Source organism: Ceratotherium simum, chromosome 24, assembly GCF_057802395.1.
Source record: "Ceratotherium simum simum isolate JZ-2026a chromosome 24, ASM5780239v1, whole genome shotgun sequence".
In the NCBI taxonomy this organism is placed as follows: Eukaryota; Metazoa; Chordata; class Mammalia; order Perissodactyla; family Rhinocerotidae; genus Ceratotherium; species Ceratotherium simum.
In genome coordinates this window covers 29,371,363-29,391,013 of record NC_141923.1, presented here as the reverse complement: position 1 = coordinate 29,391,013, position 19,651 = coordinate 29,371,363, and the positions used below count along the sequence as shown (strand labels likewise).

Sequence of the window (19,651 nt, the reverse complement as noted above, 5' to 3'; positions counted from 1 at the left end):
ATAGTACCAAGTAAATATTCATTTAAAAAAAAGGAAAAGTGCTCGAGGGACATCAGCATCATGGTGGAGTGAGCTTTCCCCCTTAGACTCTCCACCTAAGATACAACAAAAAGGACATTCATATACCAACAGAGGACACTCACACAACACAAAAGACGTCTGAGAGACCCACCCGGCCGTACATCTGAAGGTGGAGGTGCTGGACCCCCCAGAGGAAGTGGAAGGAGGTAAGGAAAACTCCTCTCCTTCCCCAACAGCAGCGACTCCGGGTCCGCGAGGCTCTCAGAGAAAGATGGGGGAGGGGCGGCCCTCCATGGGAAAACCGTCGCTCTCCAAGTTCTCTCACAGCCTGTGGGAAATTCCCATATGGAGGGGACTGAACCATTGCAGGGGTGCCTTCATCAAGCTAGCACCCCAGGAGAGCAGATAGTGAAGGAAGAGCGAGAAGCCCCTGGGATAGGGCAGGCGAAAGAGTCCCTCACCTCTGGGTCCACACGGGTCTCAAAGAGAGAGGGGGGAGGGGGCGGCCCTCCGAGGGAAAATCATCGCTCTCCAAGTTCTCTCACAGCCTGTGGGAAATGTCAGTATGGAGAGGACTGAACTGTTGTGGGGGTGCCTTCATCAAGCTAGCACCCCAGGAGAGCAGATAGCAAGGGTAGAGTGAGAAGCCCCTGGGATCCGGCAGGTGAAAGAAAGAGCCCCTCCCCCCCACTAGGTGCTCCAGCACAACCAATTGGCCACAATGCCTGCGGATCAGGAGGGCTCAGAATATACAGCTCTTGACCCCCACCCAGTGGCGGTGGGTGGAAGCTGCAACCGGATATTTTCAATACACAGCTCTTGACCCCCATTCAGTGGTGGCAGATGGAAGCTGCGACCAGATATTCTCAGAATGAGGAAAAATAAGCCCACCCCCTCAAGCAGTATTCAAAAATATATTAAATCTCCAGACCAGAAGGAAAATGACAAGCACCCAGAAATCATTCCTGAAGGCACAGAAATTTATAACCTAAAAGAGAATTAAAAATAGCTATCATAAAAAAGCTCAATGAATTACAAGAAAATACAGATAGACAATTCAACGACATCAGGAACTTCTTCACAAAAGAGATTGAAACTGTAAAGAAAAACCAATCAGAAATGTTGGAGATGAAAAACACAATGGAGGAGATAAAGAAAAATCTGAAATCTTTAAAGAACAGAGCTGACAATATGGAGGGAAGAATTAACATTGTTGAGGATAGGAATGCAGAAATGCTCCAGATGGAGGAGGAGAGAGAACTAAGACTAAAAAAAATGAAGACATTCTCCAAGAAATATGACTCAATTAGGAAATGCAACATAAGGATTACAGGTATTCCAGAGGGAGAAGAGAGGGAAAACAGAGCAGAGAGCTTGTTTAAAGAAATAATAGCTGAGAACTTCCCAAACCTGGAGACGGAGCTGGAAATACAAGTGAATGAAGTCATCAGATCTCCTAAATATATTGACATAAAAAGACCCTCTCCAAGGCATATAATAGTAAAGCTGGCAAAAGTCAGTGCCAAAGGAAAAAATATTAAAGGCAGCAAGACAAGAAAATATAACGTACAAAGGAATCCCAATCAGGCTCTCAGCCGATTTCTCGGCAGAAACTCTACAGGCTAGGAGAGCGTGGAATGATATATTCAAAATTCTGAAAGACAAAAATTTTCAGCCAAGAATACTCTATCCAGTGAAAATATCCTTCAGATATGATGGAGAAATAATAACTATCTGAGATAAACAGGGCCGGCCCTGTGGCTTAGCGGTTAAGTGCGCGCCATCCGCTACTGGGTTCGGCCAGGGTTCGGATCCCAGGCATGCACCGACGCACTGCTTCTCCGGCCATGCTGAGGCTGTGTCCCACATACAGCAACTAGAAGGATGTGCAACTATGACATACAACTATTTGCTGGGGCTTTGGAGAAAAAAAAAAGGAGGAGGATTGGCAATAGATGTTAGCTCAGGACTGGTCTTCCTCAAAAAAAAAAAAAAGTAACTATCCGAGATAAACAAAAGGTAAGGGAGTTCATTGCTACAAGCCCCCCACTACAACAAATGCTCAAGAAGGCCCTCATGCCTGAAAAAAAAAAGAGAAAAGGGTTACAAACCTTTAAGCAACGAGAAAAATACGTAGACAAAATGAGAAAAATTGCAGCTCTCTATCAGAATAGGTTAGAAATGCTTAATTATAACATCAAAGATTAAGGGAAGGAAAATACCAAAAAATAAATATAACCTCGTCACTTTAAACACAAACTCACAACACAAGATGGAATAAATTCTGACAATAATAACTGAGAAGGGGAAGAGGAATGGGATGTAATTGACTTAGTCTAAGGAAATAAGAGGCCGTCAGAAAATGGACTATCTCATCTACGAGATTTTTTATACAAACCTCATGGTAACCACTAAACAAATAATCAGAACAGAAACACGTATGGTAAGTAAAGAGCAAACTAAGGAAAAGATCATACAGAACTACCAAACTGAATTGGTAGTCTGAAACACACAGGATGAGAAAGAAAGCAAATGCAAAAGAACTGGAAAATGAGTGATAAAATAGCAACATTAAGCCCTCATATATAAATAATCACTCTAAATGTAAATGGATTGAATTCTCTGAGACTGACTTTAAAGATGAACAGTATTATTTTGTAAGGTGACTTTGTAGGCCGTATCTGAACCTGAGGAAATCTAGGTCTTTGAAATTATAATTTGCCAGTATTTTCAAGCAACCTGAAGGCTGTGTGACAAGTTACTTTTCTTATAAGAAGGAAGAGTAGGGTCTCTTCACATTTTGTATGTATCTGAATGGATATATTTTTATTTTCTGACAGCCTATTACTAGCTCTCCACCCAAATGGATGGCTGAAATAGAACGTGATGACATCGACATGTTGAAAGGTAAGCAGTGCTGGTGGCCTCTAACTTTTAACCTGACATTTATGCTCCTCTACAAACCACCTTTCCAATTCTTCTCTTACTATTCCCTTAAATGTATTCTTGATTTCAGTCAAACTGCCTACTTAACCATCCTTAGTCATAGTTCTTCATGTCTAAATGCCTTTCTCATGGCTGGCCTAGTGGCCTAGTGGTTAAGTTCACGCTCTCCGCTTCAGCGGCCTGGGGTTCGGAGGTTCGGATCCATGGTACGGACCTATGCACCACTTATCAAGCCATGCTGTGGCGGTGTCCCATATAAAGTAGAGAAAGATGGGGATGGATGTTAGCTCAGGGCCACTCTTCCTCAAGAAAAAAAAAGGCGGGGGAGGATTGGCATCGGATGTTAGCTCAGGGCTAGTCCTCGTCAAAAAAAAAAAATCTCTTCTTTTTTTTTATAATTTTTTGTTTATTTATTTATTTATTTTTTTCCCCCAAAGCCCCAGTAGATAGTTGTACGTCATAGCTGCACGTCCTTCTAGTTGCCGTATGTGGGACGTGGCCTCAGCATGGCAGGAGAAGCAGTGCGTCGGTGCGCGCCCGGAATCCGAACCCCGGGCCGCCAGCAGCGGAGCACGCGCTCTTAACCGCTAAGCCATGGGGCCGGCCAAAAAAAAAAAAAATCTTTTCTAAATGCCGTCCTCTACTTTTCCATGTGTAGCAATCCTGCCAGTGCAAGACTCAGTCATAATGATTTCTTCTGCTGCTAAATTCCTTTAATATTAACTTTATTTTGTATAATGTTTGCAGTTAACAAAAAGCTCTCATGTAGATATTCTCATTTAATTCTCATAAAGGTCCTGTGAATTAGGAATGATGATATCTAAGGTTCAGAGGTTAACTTAACCAAGATTTATTAGAAAGAGTTAAAATTTAAACTCTGATCTTTTAAGTCTAGTCTCTTACAACTATAACACAAGTGCCTTATTTAGGATTTACTGGCATATATTGTTGTCAGTACTATTAATTGACAACCCCTTAGTGGGTTAAAACCTGTCTTTTATTTCTTTCTATCCAATCAATTTTTCCCGTAAAGAATACTGTAAGTAGTGAATATTGTTGTTTGATAAATGACTTGGAACTCAACCACAAAGTGGAAATTTAAATTAAAAAACATTAATTTTCCTTGATTTTGCTCTACTTTATTTAATTTTTTATCATCCTTCTGGTGATAAGATTCATGATGGTTGTGAAGTAATAAACTGAAATTAAGCTAAAACTCTGGGATTCTTGAGCTATTTAAGTGGCTGAACAAATCAAGAAAGTCTGCATATGCCAGATACAGATAATGAGTGTGGCATGATAAGTGGGAGAAAATAACACCTTTATTTGATTTCAGAAGTAATTCATTGTTCTGCATGAAATGCATAAATGCAGATTCCCTCCTCCAACCATGGAAAAATTAAGTCTCAAGGGCATCTCGGGTTCATTGTTCTAATGTTCCAAACAGACATTTATATAATATCCCATCAGTGTATATTTTCTAAGGAAACTTTAAATTTTTAATAAGGGATCATAGCATTATATTTCATACAAATTGACCTGTGTCTTAAACCTAAAAGGAATTGAGTGCTATTTAAGTGAAAATCTGGAAAATAAGTTTTTATTTTAAGTATACTGTCTTTTTATCTGATAAACTTAAAAATTTTTATAGGAATTTGATTTGAAGGGATAGTTTGGATTAATATTTAGTCTTTGCTTTCTAAACTTAGGGAAATGGGGAACAGTAAGTGTTTAGTTGCTGTTTTATAAATGACAGTGGAGACACTGTCCGTTTTGCAAGACAGAGATCTGTCTGTAGGCTTTCTCAATGCTATGTCGAATCACAATGTTTCATATTTTAATGGTGTATTTATTTTGTATGATAGGCAAAATAAATGTTATAAAAGGATCCTTAGGATAAAACACATAATTTGCTATTGTATTTATGCTAACTCTCTTCTTATTAAGTGAGCAAGCTCATTTGAGGCATTTTGCAGTAGTGGGAAAGAGGTGTGTGTGTGTGTGTGTGTGTGTAGGGGGAATGATCGAATGAGAAGAGATATGGATCCATTTTCTACTTATTTACTAGGAATTAAGCTTGAAAACTTTCATAACAAGGATTCCCAATCCAAATGAGTTGTTGCTAGAGAACAGTGGAAAGAAATGGTATTGAAATAAATGACTCTGTTTCAGAACTGGGGAGCCTTACCACAGCTAATTTGATGGAGAAGGTACGAGGCCTACAGAACTTGGCCTATCAGCTGGGGCTGGATGAGTGTGAGTACCCAGAGCACATTTATTCAGGGTTGCATGTTGTGTATTTCATGATGAGTTCTAGCTATAAATCAGAAAGTATCTTTATTAGGTGTTCTGAAGGTAAGAAGTCACTGTAATCTAAAGTGTGCCTTTTATGATAGTGTGTGCTGGAATAATTGTTGAGTTTACTAGGTAACAATTTATTTTTCTCTGTACAGTAAAAGTATATTGGAAACCTTTTCAGTTTTAAGTGATAGAATGTCAAATCAAACTAGCTTAAGCAAAAGAAGAACTTTACTAGTTCACATAAATCAAAATTCCAGGAGTAGAAATAGCTTTGAGAATATCTAGATCCCTGACTCTTAATGATGTCACTGGGATGTGCTCTTGTTCTTGCTTTTGTTTTGTATCTCAGGGCTTTGCTTCATTCGTATGTTAGTCTTATTCTTTGGTGCTTCAGATGGCTTTTTCCTAGACCTGGGGAAGGTGGCCAAAAGGAGCTCTAGTTTATGTGTCTTTAAATCTCATAATCCCCAAAGAAAGAACCTGTTTTCTGAATGTTCCAAAAAAAAAGGTCCTGGTGAGGGCTCTGTTCGTCTTGGCTCACATACGTATCCTGAAACCAGTCTTTTAACCAGGTAGCATGGAGCACTCCGAAGGATCAAGCCTAGGTCCTGGGTGCAGATGCAGATTGGAAGGGTTAGTCTGACTCAAATCACATGGAATGGGAGGGAACAATTAGTTCCCCAAAGAAAGGGATAGATAGCACACCGAGAACGTAATCTACCATGAGTAATATTTTAAAAGTTCTCATTTATTCCTGTCTGCTCTCCATTCTTTTAGTTTAAAATTATTTCTTTATAAATTGTGTCTTTTTCCATACTGTATTCATTATAAAACTGGAAAAGGAACTGGAAATTCTCACTTTGTAATTGAAAGAGATACTCAACATAAATACAGTGGTTAGAACTTTGTTCCCAATGTGTACATCCTGAGACCTTCGTAAATCCACAGTTTTGAGAAGCTACTGTAGCTTATAATTTTCTTCATAATTGCAAGTTTTGCACTGTGTAGAGCAATCCCAAAAGCAGTTTCACAAATTGTTTTTCTTGTTTGTAGAGCGTATAGTAGATTTGTTCATGTCATTGATTTGTTACTGTCAAATTCAACATTTCACTTTAAAATTTAATTTAAAACTTCTAATTTTTGACTAATAGTCATCACTTCCTTAGCCCTCTTTATCTTTTCTTTATTTTCAATATTGGCGTTAGTAGTTGGCTTTCTTTTACCGAGAAAACATCTTTTAATCGCTTCATGAATCAAGGAGCAGAATATAACAAACTGCTTTGAGATGTGGTTGCTAGGTGGTCTGCTAGGTTCACTCATTGTTACCTCACTCTCCTCTGTGTACTGGTCATTTCTCGTGATTAAAGTTTATGTCTTGGCAAAAGTACCAATTGCCGTGTATTTCATGGACCTCCAGGGTTTATAATGAAAAGGCAAATCTGCGATTATTAAATTCATGAATGCAAGGCTTGTATCATATAGAACTTGATTCTTTTTCTAGCTCTGGATAATAAATGCTGTAATGATCATAATGATCAATCCTTTGTCTCTCTGTCAATTTTTTTCATGAAATAAATTTTATGCTTGCTGTATCAAGAAGATCCTACATTACCAAATGTATTTATCAACAGTATTATCTCTAGTTAGTTGTAGTTGAAATTGTTATATTCCCTCTGATTAGTTTTTCTGCTTTCCTACTCAGAAAGATAATGCAGTATTTTCTTTCCCCACTTTTTGTTATGGAAAATTTTAAATGTATATATACCAAGATAGAGAGAACAGAATAATTACCTCGTGTACTCATGACCTGGCTTCAATAGTCAACATATGTCCAATCTGTTTCACTTCTACAAACCTCCCATAATTATTTTAAAGCAAGTCGCAGGCATCATATTACCTCATTGCTAAATAACTTCATGTGTGATTTAAAAAGACAAGGACTCTCTCTCTCCTTTTTTTTAAAAAAAATATAACCACAATTCCATTATTATGACTAAAAAATTTTAACAGACTTGCTTTATATCATCAGATAGCCAATCAGGATTCAGATTTCCCTGATTGACTCATAATTGTCTTTACATATACAGTTGGTTTGTTTGAATCAGGCTGTAAATAAGGTTCACATACTGTATTTGATTGATATGTCTCTTAAGTCTCTTTTAGTCTGTCATGGTTGCACCTCCCTTTTATTTTCCCTTGCCATTTATTAAATCTAGTTATATGTTCTGTAGAATTTTCTACATTCTGGATTTTGTTGCTCACATCCCTCTAGTAGTGCTTAATACGTTCATCTATCCCTTTTTATTTCCTGGTAGTTAGATCTAGAAGCTTGCACAGCTATAGGCTTGATTTTTATTTTCATTTTGGCAAGAATATTTCGTAAATGGTGTTGTATGCATCCATCAGAAGATTGGTCATGTCTGCTTGTTTCTTTTTGTGATATTAAGATTAATTAATTGATAAAGGTGTTGTTAGCCTGATCTATTATTCATTGTAAAATTCTCCATCAGCCTTTGATGACTGCCTAGATCCACTATTTTACTACAGGTTGGAAAATGGTAATATTCTACTTCTGTCATTCCTTCTTATTAGCTAGAATTTTCCTGTGATGGGCTTTATCTTATTAACTATTTTTTATTACCTTGAAAGCTGTTCCTACTGGATAAATGATTCTTTCTCTTTATCAGTTTTTAGAACAATGAGTTGGTTCTCTAAGCATCAATAAAGTCTATTTTAATGGCTTTCCACAGAATCAGAAACTTGGTGTGGTTTTTTTTAGTTTTAGTTTTTAATCCACACGGTTAAAACCATTATTACTGTTAAGTGTTTGCATTTCTAAAACTTAAAGCTTTGGAGGTGGGAAGTTTGAAGGCACCCAACTCAGCCATCTTAAGCACAGAACTAAAATTCTGCAACAGAAATGCTCATTTCCGCCAGATGACTCCCATGAGAACAGCTGAGGTTTTTCACAATTATTTTCTAGTTCAAAACTCAGCCTTATTTCAACTTCCGTAGCAGTGCTTTGCAACTGATTGTCATTTTCCCTGATCATTATGAATTAGCTGACATATAGAAAATAGTTTTTAAATTTAGAATTGGAAAGAATTACATTGATATGTATTGGACTTCTTGGATACAGTCTCTCTTTCTTTATTGTGTATAGTGTATTTGCATAAAAGCAAGATCTTTTTTTGTCCTTACAGATTATTCATCTACTCTACGGGTTGACATTTACTTGATACCCTAATCTGGTGTTTCAATGTCTCAGTCCTCTTTCCTGCATTAATTGAAAGAATGACATGGATGAAAAATAAGCAATAGGAACTGATGAATCCCCAAGGACCAGTGATCCTGTTTTCATGCAAATATCTGCACTGATAAAGATGATGGAAAGAAAAAAAATGCAAAAAATATTTGTCCTCAAAACATGATTGTTTGTTACTTCCCTAGAGTATTGTTAAATGTTAGTATAGAAATAATGTGAACCTTCTAGGGCTGATAGTAACTAGATTGTGTCTTTTGGAAAATGAACTCTGCCCTTTGATTGGTACATGATTATGTCTCAGATAACCTTTATGGTTTGCAGATTTTGGAATGCAGTAAGTTTTTGTATAGGCATTTATAGCTTCTCATGATTGGGGCCCCTTGGCTTGATTTGGGCAGTTAATTTATATGAAATTCCCATGAAATATATAGAAATACAAAAAATTGTAAACTGCCTTATCATATAAAGAATTCTGTTTCTGTTACTTCCATCTGAGTTCACTGTCCTTCCTATTTTACTTATAGTCACCTTCTAACTGGTCTCCCTGCCTCTCAACTACCCTATTCCAGTTCATCTTGTTTACCACTACCAGATTAATTTTTCTAAAGTACCATTTGCTTCTGTTTGTCCTTTTCTCATGTCATTAGTAGTACATCATTACCCATGTGATAAAATTCAGATTCCTTAGCATGGCATTCAAAATCCTCTACACTCTGGCCTTAGCCTAATCTCTAGCCTTCTTACTTACTTCTTCCCTACCAAAACAATCTACACTGTTCCCATTTTAAATACTCACTGTTCCTGGAACACTTCCCCGTCTTCTTAATTCTGTTCATGCTATTCTTTTTTCTTAGAAAGCCCTCCTTGACCTATTTCTAATACATTTATGCGCAGTGTAACGACATTTTAGTCAATGACGGACCACATATACGACAGTGGTCCCTAAGATTAGTACCACATAGCCTAGGTGTATGGTAGGCTATACCAACTAGGTTTGTGTAAGTACTCTCTGAGAGTGCACAATGACGAACTCTCCTAATGACATTTTTCTCAGCACATATCCCTGTTGTTAAGCGATGTGACTGTATTAGAACTTTTATTCATCCTTCATTATTCAGCCCAGGATTTAGCTCTTTCATCAGCCTTTCCTTTTCATACCTGATCTGGAAAGTGACCTTTCTTTCCTGGCCTCCCAAATTGCTTCTAGAGCAGTTGATTTGTTTCATTTGTATGGCACTTTGACCATCTTGGGAGATTTTTGGTACATTTCTTATCGCTGGGATTGATTTTAACTCTTTAAGGTAGGAACCATATTTTTATGCTATCTTTGTAGCCCATGGAGTACCTGGCATATAGTAAATATGCAATGTGTATTTGCTGATTGAATGATCAACTGCTGATGTCTTCAAATGAAACGACAGAATTTTTCTAGTGAAATCCATTGACTTAAAACTGAAAAGATGCAGCTTCTGGAAATTGCTCTTTTTCTGGATAGTTTATGTTTTTGTGTGTGTGTGTGTGAGGAAGGTCAGCCCTGAGCTAACATCTGATGCCAATCCTCCTCTTTTTTGCTGAGGAAGATTGGCTCTGGGCTAACATCTGTGCCCATCTTCCTCTACTTTATTTGCGACGCCACCACAGCATGGGTTGACAAGCGGTGCGTCGGTGTGTGCCCGGGATCCGAACCTGTGAACCCTGGGCCGCCGAAGTGGAGCACATGCTCTTAACCACTGAACTACCAGACTGGCCCCTTGATCGTTTATGTTTTATCGATGAGAAGTAACATTTGAAGATCTCATAATGTCTGAAATTTTTCCTTTTATGATAGTGGATGATCAGCCTCACATAGTAAAAATAGTATGGAGCTTGTTGATAATGGTTTGGGTTTATGTTCTACCTGAACCCTACTCCATCACTATTATGACCTGGACATGATCCTGATTTAGTCTTGTAAGTTGCAACAGTACATGGCTTGCTTTATTTCTAAGACCCATTGAGCTGTTCTTATACCAGTACCTCACTGTCTTGATTACTGTACCTTTGTAGTAAGTTTCAAAATTGGGATGTGTGAGTTTTCCAACTTTGTTTTCCTTTTTCAAAATTGTTTTGGCTATTCTGGGTCCCGTGAATTTCCATAGGAATTTTAACTTGTCAGTTGTTGCAAAGAAGTCAGCTGGGATTTTGATAGGGATTGCGTTGAATCTCTAAATCAGTTCGGGGAGTATTGCCATCTTAATAATATTAAGATGAGGTATGATGTGGTATATCTTTCTATTTGTTTAGATCTTCTTTCATTTCTTTCAACAGTGTTTTGTAGTTTTCAAAGTATAAGTTTTATACTTCTTTTTTTCTTTTCTTTTCTTTCTTTTTTTTTTTTTTTTGCTGAGGAAGATTCGCCCTGAGCTAACATCTGTTGGCAATCTTCCTATTTTTGCTGAGGGAGATCCGCCCTGAGCTAACATCTGTTGCCAATCTTCCTCTATTTTGTATGTGAGCCGCCGCCACAGCGTGGCCACTGATAGATGAGTGGTGTAGGTCCACACCCAGGAACTGAACCTGGGCTGCCAAAGCAGAGTGCGCCAAACTTAACCACTAGGGCACTGGGGCTGGCCCTATACTTCATTTGTTAAAATTTATTCCTAAGTATTTTATTTTTTGATATTATATATTTTTTGCTGTTATATTTGCTATTTATATTATATATATTTTTGGCTATTATAATTGGCATTATTTTCTTAATTTCATTTTCAGTTTGCTCATTGCTAACTATAGAGAAACACAATTTTTGTTTATTGATCTTATATCCTGCAACTTTACTGAACTCATGTATTAATTCTAATTGTGTTTTAGTAGATTACTTAAGATTTTCTAAAATAGAATCATGTCATCTGCAAATAGAGATAGTTTTACTTTTTTATTTCTAATCTGGATGCCTTTTATTTCCTTTTCTTGCCTAATTGCCCTGGCTAGAAATTCCAGTAACAGTGTTGAATAGAAGTGGCAAGAGTGGACATCTTTGTTTTCTTTCTGATGTTAGGGAGAAGGCATTAAGTAGTTAGCTGTGGGTTTTTTGTAGATGCCCGTTGTCGAGTCAAGGAAATTATCCTATATTCTTAGTTTGTTGAGTGTTTTAATCTGGAAGAGGTGTTGAATTTGACGTATTTGTTTTGATTTCACTTTACCATATACTGTAAAATAAATTAAAATCCCGATTTAATTTATACTTATTTACTTGGACTGGTTTGAAATTACCTTGGTACTATAAAGAAAAGATTGGCTAAAAAGTTATTAAGTAAATAAGATCACACTGAGTATATTACCATCTAAAAAAGTTTTAAGAAATTTAGCTTATTGTGATATAAGTAGTTGCTTCTGCTAATTTATAGTCTAATCCTGTTTGTTTATTTAGCAGATTCAGCAAGACTGTTATTCAGCTAAATTTAATTACCATAGTTTTTAAAAGCAACATTTTATTGTAAAAAGATTGAGACTTCTCCATTCAAACCTGATACTTCATCCCAGTAGTCTATATTGATGAAGTTGTCTGCATCAGAAACTATTTGGTACGACTTTCTTTGGTGGTGATACCAAAGGAAGCCTCCTGCTTCTAAGCTAGCCTGTGGTATAGTAGACTTCTCTACCCTCTAGGCATGTGATTTTTGAAGAAGTGGCCATTTATGTTTAGAAATTGTTTCCCATCTAGGTAAAATTCTAAAGAACAGTTCACTTTGTTAATTTTTTATTTTAATGTATGAAGGAGGGCAGGGAGAGAATAACTGAGACTCTTACACCCTGGATATTCTTCTTCGTGCCCTGACATCAGAGTTATTTGGCTTACTTTATAAGGCCTGTTCAGTCCTACTTCTATCTGTAATGGTTGAAAGTTAAATGAACTGCACTTGACTGATTAAGGAGAAAAATCATCTAGCCTTTAACCTCTAGATGGCAGCATGAGTCTTACTGTACCATTAGCTTTTCCTCTATCCCTGTCTCTTTTTTTTTTTTTTTTTTTAATATTTTGTGTGTGTGTGTGTGTGTGTGAGGAAGATCAGCCCTGAACTAACATCTGCCAATCCTCCTCTTTTTTTGCTGAGGAAGACTGGCCCTGGGCTAACATCTATGCCCATCTTCCTCCACTGTACATGGGACGCTGCCACAGCATGGCTTGCCAAGCGGTGCGTCGGTGCACACCCGGGATCCGAACCGGCGGACCCCAGGCTGCCACAGTGGAGCGCGCGCACCTAACCGCTTGCGCCACCAGGCCAGCCCCTCCTCTATCCCTATCTCTTGAACGGGGTTTCTGATTTAGGTAAAAAATTCTTGTGACTTTATCAGACTATTTTGCCTAACTTTGTTGATGCCTTGCTTGACTTTTAGTTTTCTGTTTTCCTTTTCATCTCTCCATTTTTTTTTAAAATTCCTTTGTTAAGCAATGTATATTTTTGATGCTCAGAGTCCTTTAGTTTTTCTATTGTCAGAAATAACATTTTGCTTTTTTTTTTTTTTTTTTTTTTAAGATTTTATTTATTTATTTTTTCCCCCCAAAGCCCCAGTAGATGGTTGTGTGTCACAGCTGCACATCCTTCTAGTTGCTGTATGTGGGACGCGGCCTCAGCATGGCCGGAGAAGCAGCGCGCCGGTGCGAGCCCGGGATCCGAACTCGGGTCGCCAGCAGTGGAGCGCGCTCACTTAACCACCAAGCCACGGGGCCGGCCCTAACATTTTGCTTTTGATTAAGGAGATTGGTAGAAAAAAATTCCCAAAATGTGATGGTTTAATTCATTAGCTCCCATACATGGATATAAGACCCTCAGAATGGGTTCAGCTCCCTCATCTCAGCTTATCTTTTTATATCCTTTAACTCTGTTGGTTATCGTGTGGTATCAGACAATGCCTCATTAAATTAAAGCAAGAATGTTAGCTACAATTGATGAAATAAGCTTGGACTAATTAGTCCTTCTTTAAGAAGAATTTAATTGTTTTAAAATAAAATTTTCAAATATTTAGCCATTTTGAGTGATGAGATAATTGCAAAAGAATGAAGTGTTCAGGTCAGCCACTGTTTGAGTGCTTACTTCCTGCAAGGCTCTGTAGGGGATATGAAGATGAGTAAGACATAATTACTGTCCTTGTGCAGATTAAAATCTAGTAGGAAAGGGAGATAAGACAATTAAGTAAATGATTCTTAAAAAAAGGTAGAGGAGATAAACTCCATAAGAGTGTAAAGAACTATGGGAGTAGGAGAGAAGAGGGCAATTACAATAGATTGCTACAGGAATGGCAGATAAGTTTCTTTTTTGTATGTCAACATGGATTGATTAGTAAGGATTGCGAAAAAGGGCTGTTGAATTGAGAAGGATTTTGAGGAGTCTGGATTCAGAGAAGTCAATTAGTGATGTCTGTTAGGGACAAGGGAAGGGGATGTGGTAGTATTTACTATTTCTGGATCATTGAACATAGACCTTAAAGAACACATAGGATCTTGATGGGTGGAAATGGGAAGGGACCCTATTCCAAGTGGAGTGAACATTCAGAGCAAAGTGGAGTTTGAACAGCTATGATCAAGGAACAGTGTGAGTGATCTAATCTGGTCCTTAAGGAGCCCAGGTTATATTAGGGGTCATAAGGACTAAGACTAGGAGGGAGACGGGGCCCAGATTGAAGAGGGCCTTGAACTCTAGGGGGTGAGGAGTTAGACTCATAGGTAATGGGGAACATGTGAAATGTTCTTTAAAAAGTGTTCTAATGACTGTATTATTAACTATATGTTCATTATAATGCTTTTTAGAGACACTTTACTAAAAAGAGACTTTACCTCAAATTTGTTTATTGTAAAGATAAATAAGAAAGTAAAAATAACCATAGCTTTATCATGAAGAGGTAACCACTGTTAACATTTAATGTGTTTCTTGGCCCCCCCTTTTCCCTTTTACGTGTGGATGTGTCTGTTTACATTTCTACTTGTGCGCATGCATATAGACAAACATACTTCTTAACATGACTAAGACTATAGTATATGTATATAGCTTTAGCTTGTACTATGTTTTTTCATTTATTCTATCATAAGCATTTTTCTGTCATTAAAAATTCTACCACTGAAGGTTTCTGAGTGGGGCAGTCACACACCTTTAGGAGGCATTAGTGTGTAGAATGGAATGAAAAGGTAGACAGGAGGCTGGAAGCTATTATGGGAGTCCAGCAAGAAGAATTGAGGTAGAGTTTACCGTGCTGTTTTTAGCCTGGTTAATAACAAGGATATCAGAAGGAAGAGAGAGATTTGGTTAAAGAAAACAGTCACCTAACTTTTACATGTTCCTTAGTAGGCAGGCACCATAATTATTTTAGAAATAAGTAAAAACCAGTTGTATAAGTTGGTGTTATTAATAGAATGAAAGCAATGCTCTTGTCTAGTTTAGTCACATCACCTAGGCAACAGGTAATGTTTTAGATTGTTGTTTTTTTCTCAGGGAAATGAATGTGTGAAACAGGATATCCGTAACTTTGGAAATGGAGTTGTGGAGTCCCTATGTTTTTTGGCAGGTTATTAAGCCTCTCAGTTGAATAAATTACTAAGTATAGTTTTCTTCCATAGGAGTACTCTTTCATTCAGTTACCTACCTATAGCTATTCGGGAAATTGTTATGGTCTTTGTATATATGTAGACGTCCAAATCTTTGTTATCTAGAAAAAAATTTCAGAAGTTTAAATTTAAATTTAAATTCAGAAGTTTAAATGATAATTGGCCCAAAATATTTGATGTTAATGCATCTATTAATTAACAGCTATCTTTGGATTCTATCAGCACCAGGGGAAACTCCTCCTAGGAGTGAAGACTGGATATTACATGTAGTTGGAAATTTGTGGAATCTCTGATGGAGAGTGAAATATACTGCCAAATTGTCTTCCAGAAAGGCACTACCTACCCGTACGTCCTTGCTAACACCAAATATTATAATTTTTTAAAGTCATTGCCAACTTGATAGGCAAAATATTAATATCTTATTTTAGTGTTCATTTCTTGTGAAAATGAACTTTTTTTTCATGTTTCTTGATCATATCTGTTGACAAGGACTGGAAATTCAAGAAAGTATAAATTTAAATTGTTTTAACGTGAAAAAGAAAGCCAGGGAGCTTGATTCAAAAGTACCTTGAAAAAACAGTGTTGCAGGGCTGGCCCTGTGGCATAGCAGGTAAGTGCGTGCGCTCTGCTGCTGGCGGCCCAGGTTCGGATCCCGGGCGAGCACCGAGGCACCGCTTGTCAAGCCATCTGTGGCAGTGTCCCATGTAAAGTGGAGGAAGATGGGCACAGACGTTAGCCCAGAGCCAGTCTTCCTCAGCAAAAAGAGGAGGATTGGCATGGATGTTAGCTCAGGGCTGATCTTCCTCACAAAAAAAAAAAAAAAAAAAGACAAGACAATGTTGTAATCTGCATTTCTCAGATACCAAACGAAACTTATCTTTGTTTTATGCATTGCCATAGCATCTCACCACAGTCATTAGCATGGTATCCTCTTTAGGTAGTAATACAGTATAAAATCTAGAAATCCCATGTTGAAGGGATTAAGGTTATTCCTCATAATTAGAAATTGTCAATTTAGCCTTGTGTATTTTTTTTTTAAATATTATGATAATGGGAAATAAAACATGCCATTATTTCTCATTTTTCCTTTGGTTAACAGATTAGGCTACACAAAGCCTCAAATTACCTTTAAGGCTTATAAACATTCATATCTTTTATCTGTTAGTCAAGTTATTTCATAAACCCAACATGGCCTCTGAAATGGCTTTACACGCAAAGAGGATTTTGCCATTAAATGCTTGTGGTGTTTTATTCTCTGATTTTTTGAGAGGAGGGGAAGGATAGAGGATAGCAGGCAGGGCATAAGTTAATTTGGATGGAGTTGGTTTTAAAGTAGCATTCTGCATAATTCTATAAAATGTATGACAGGTAAGAAGATGTACATAGTGAAGCAATTTAAAGTTCAACATTGGGGCTGGCCGGGTGGCATAGTGGTTAAGTTCATGCGCTCTGCTTTGGTGGCCCGGGGTTTGCAGATTTGCATCCCAGGCATGGACCTACGCACTGCTCATCGAGCCATGCTGTGGCGGCTCGATCCCACATACAAAAAATAGAGGAAGATTGACGCAGGTCAATCTGGTCAGGGCCAATCTTCCTCATCAAAAAAAAAAAATTAAAAAGTGCAGCATTAGGGGGGTAACCAAGTGAATTATAGTACATCTATACAGATCCATACAGTAGAAGACAATGTAGCCATTAAAAATCATGTTAAGGCATTAAAGAACATTTAATGACAGAAAAATGCTCATTATATATGAGGATAATTGCAAGTGAGAAAATGCAGAGCACAAAATCAGCAGGGTTTTTTTCCTCTCTTTTTTCTTTTTTGTTTTGTTTTGAGAGCATGGGCATTGACAGGTGACTGGAAGGAAATACACCAATATATTTTAATGGCTATCCCGAGTGATTTTTTTTTTCTTTAAAATTTTCTGAATTTTCCAAATTGTCAACAATGAACACATTCGATTCTGTGGAGCAGAAAAAAAATTATTAAAAAAATAAAGAAAAATTATATACCATTCTAGAAACAAAATTATAGTTACTTGAAAGATCTATCTCCTAATTTCCTGTGCAGTTAAAATTTTAAACTCATTTATGGACTGTTTCTAAATAAAAATGACTGGATCCATTAACAATTGATAATTTTAAGCAAGTGATGAATAGCAGAGTGAAAGTTAATGATACTTCATTTCCCATCCTTAGCATGTCCTCCTAGAAGTAGAAATTTGGGAACAAAAGGAGTGGTAAGCTGTTGGGTCAAGGGCAAGAGATGATTTAGTTGGCAAAAGAGACATCTTTTCATAAGCAAACATTGGCCAAGATTCTGTCAAGCTTTATGTTTTCAGCCTCTCTTCCCTGTAGTTGGAGAACTGAACTCAATATTAACTGCTCAGGAGGAGCAAAGAACCATTTAGAATGTCTGTCAGTCTTAAATGGAACTGCAGCTGTTTGGTTGAGAAGTAAAATGGACCCAATAATTTTTTTTTCTTTAGCTTGGAATATAATTTTATGTTATGACAAAGAGAGGAGAACTGAATAATTGCAATAGGTGTGCGGAGTTGAGTTTCAACTTTCCAGGCTTTGGGTATAAGAATGCCTGTTTCTGCTCTGGGGGAAATAAACTGGCATTTTCTGATTTTTTTTTTTGTCTTTTAATTAATTATTTTACTTTTTGATACTCTAGAGATTTCAATAAAATGAAGAATGTTTTTTGTTTTAAATGTAATGTCAGTTTCTTTGTTTTTTTCTTAGTTCTTTCCACTGGTTTGTGTTAGAAATATGATCTGGGGAGTGGTGATACTGCATGGGAATTTATGAATGATGACAAAGCACTTTGCTGTAGGAATCTAGAAAAATAATGACTTTTGATATGTAGAAGAGAAGTATCTCTAACCATTGAGTCTAAACGAAAAGCTTGGTGAAAGCTACTAATGTTTGGTATAACTGAAAAAGATTTGAGAAATATAATAGAAAAAAAAGAATGATAAATTTAAAGGAAGAACTGTTACATTTGATTGACTCTGTTGTAGGATGATACATTTAAAGTTGGTTGGTGGGATAATAGTGAAGAAATCCTTTGAGAGGACAGTTAAATCTGACAGGTTGAAGTTTTGGATATGGAATGTAAAGAGAAGAGAACTAAAATGAGACTTCAGATTCAGGATATAAAAATATTCCACTGTTCCATCATTTTTTGTTCTTTAATAAACTTTTAAAAATTGAAATATAATATACATAAAGTACGCAAATCACAATGTACAACTCAATGAGTTTTCGTAAAATTAATACTCATGACCCACAGCAGATCAAGAAATAGAACCTTTCCAATATATAAAGCCTCCTCGTGCCCCTCCCACTTACTACCTGCTGCTTCCCCAAAGGCAAGCATTATTGTGACTTACAATATCGTAAAAGAATTTTGCTTGCTTTTGAACTTTATGCAAATGGAATCACAAATTAGATCCTCTTTTGTGTCTGGCTTCTTTTGCTCATCATTTTGATTATGACATTCGTTCATGACATTGTCTATAGCAGTCATTTGTTTATTTTCATTACTGTATAGTATTTCATTGTAAGACTACAACACAATTTATTTTTTCATTCCACTAACGATGGACGTTTGGACTATTTCCAGCTTTTGGCTGTTACAAATAAATACTATGAGCATTCTTTATATATGTTTTTTTGGTATATGCATTTTGGTTGTACATGTAACTAAGAGTACAATTGCTAACTTGGGGGTATTTATATGTTTAACTTTAGTAGATACTTCCAAACAGTTTTCCAAAGTGGTTGTATCAACTTATAAGCCCACCAGCAATTTCACTTGCTCCAAGTCCTTACCAATGGTTGTATTCTCAGTCATTTAAATTCTAGCCATTCTAATAGGTAGAGTGGTATTTCGGTGTAGTTTTAATTTGCATTTCCCTAATGATTAATGAGATTGAGCACCTTTTCTTATGTTTATTGGCCATTTGGATAACCTCTTTTGTGAAGTGCTTATTCATATGTCTTGCCCGTCTTTAAAAATTGGATTGTCAATCTTTTAAAAATTGATTTGGAAGTATTGTTTATATATTCCAGAGATGCATCCTTTGTCAGTTACATAGAATGCAAATATCTTCTCCCACTCTGTGGCTTGCCTTTTCATTTTTTTAATGGTGCATTTTAATGAACTGAAATTTGGTTTTTTTCTCCCAACTTTATATTTTGTCAGCTTTCAAATCTCTCTATAAAGTTTCAAAAATAGTACAATAAATATTCATATACCCTTCACCTGTTCACCAATTGTTAACATTTGTCACATTTGCTTTTTTTATCTCTCTCTATATAAATTTTTTGTCTGTGTGTGAGGAAGATTAGCCCTGAGCTAACATCCTATGCCAATCATCCTCTTTTTGCTGAGGAAGATTGGCCCTGGGCTAACATCCGTGCCCACCTCCCTCTACTTTATATGGGATGCTGCCACAGCATGGCTTGACAAGCAGTGCGTTGGTGCACGCCCGGGATCTGGACCTGGGAACCCTGGGCCGCCAGAG

At 37.0% G+C, this 19,651-nt stretch overlaps 1 protein-coding gene across 7 annotated transcripts in view; it reads left to right on the top strand.

The window, feature by feature from the left end:
• LIN52 (lin-52 DREAM MuvB core complex component) overlaps positions 1 to 19,651 on the top strand; it is a 111,305-nt gene that overhangs the window by 7,452 nt on the left and 84,202 nt on the right. For 3 of the 7 annotated variants that reach the window (XM_004426349.3, XM_087448239.1, XM_087448241.1), the window contains exons 4-5: positions 2,862 to 2,928; positions 5,140 to 5,223. In XM_004426349.3, coding sequence (XP_004426406.2) covers positions 2,862 to 2,928; positions 5,140 to 5,223 — 151 coding nt within the window. Of the gene's footprint in view, positions 1 to 132; positions 228 to 2,861; positions 2,929 to 5,139; positions 5,224 to 8,471; positions 11,347 to 19,651 lie in introns of those variants that run through there. The other 4 variants (XM_087448238.1, XM_087448242.1, XM_087448240.1 and 1 more) reach the window with 4 other exon arrangements.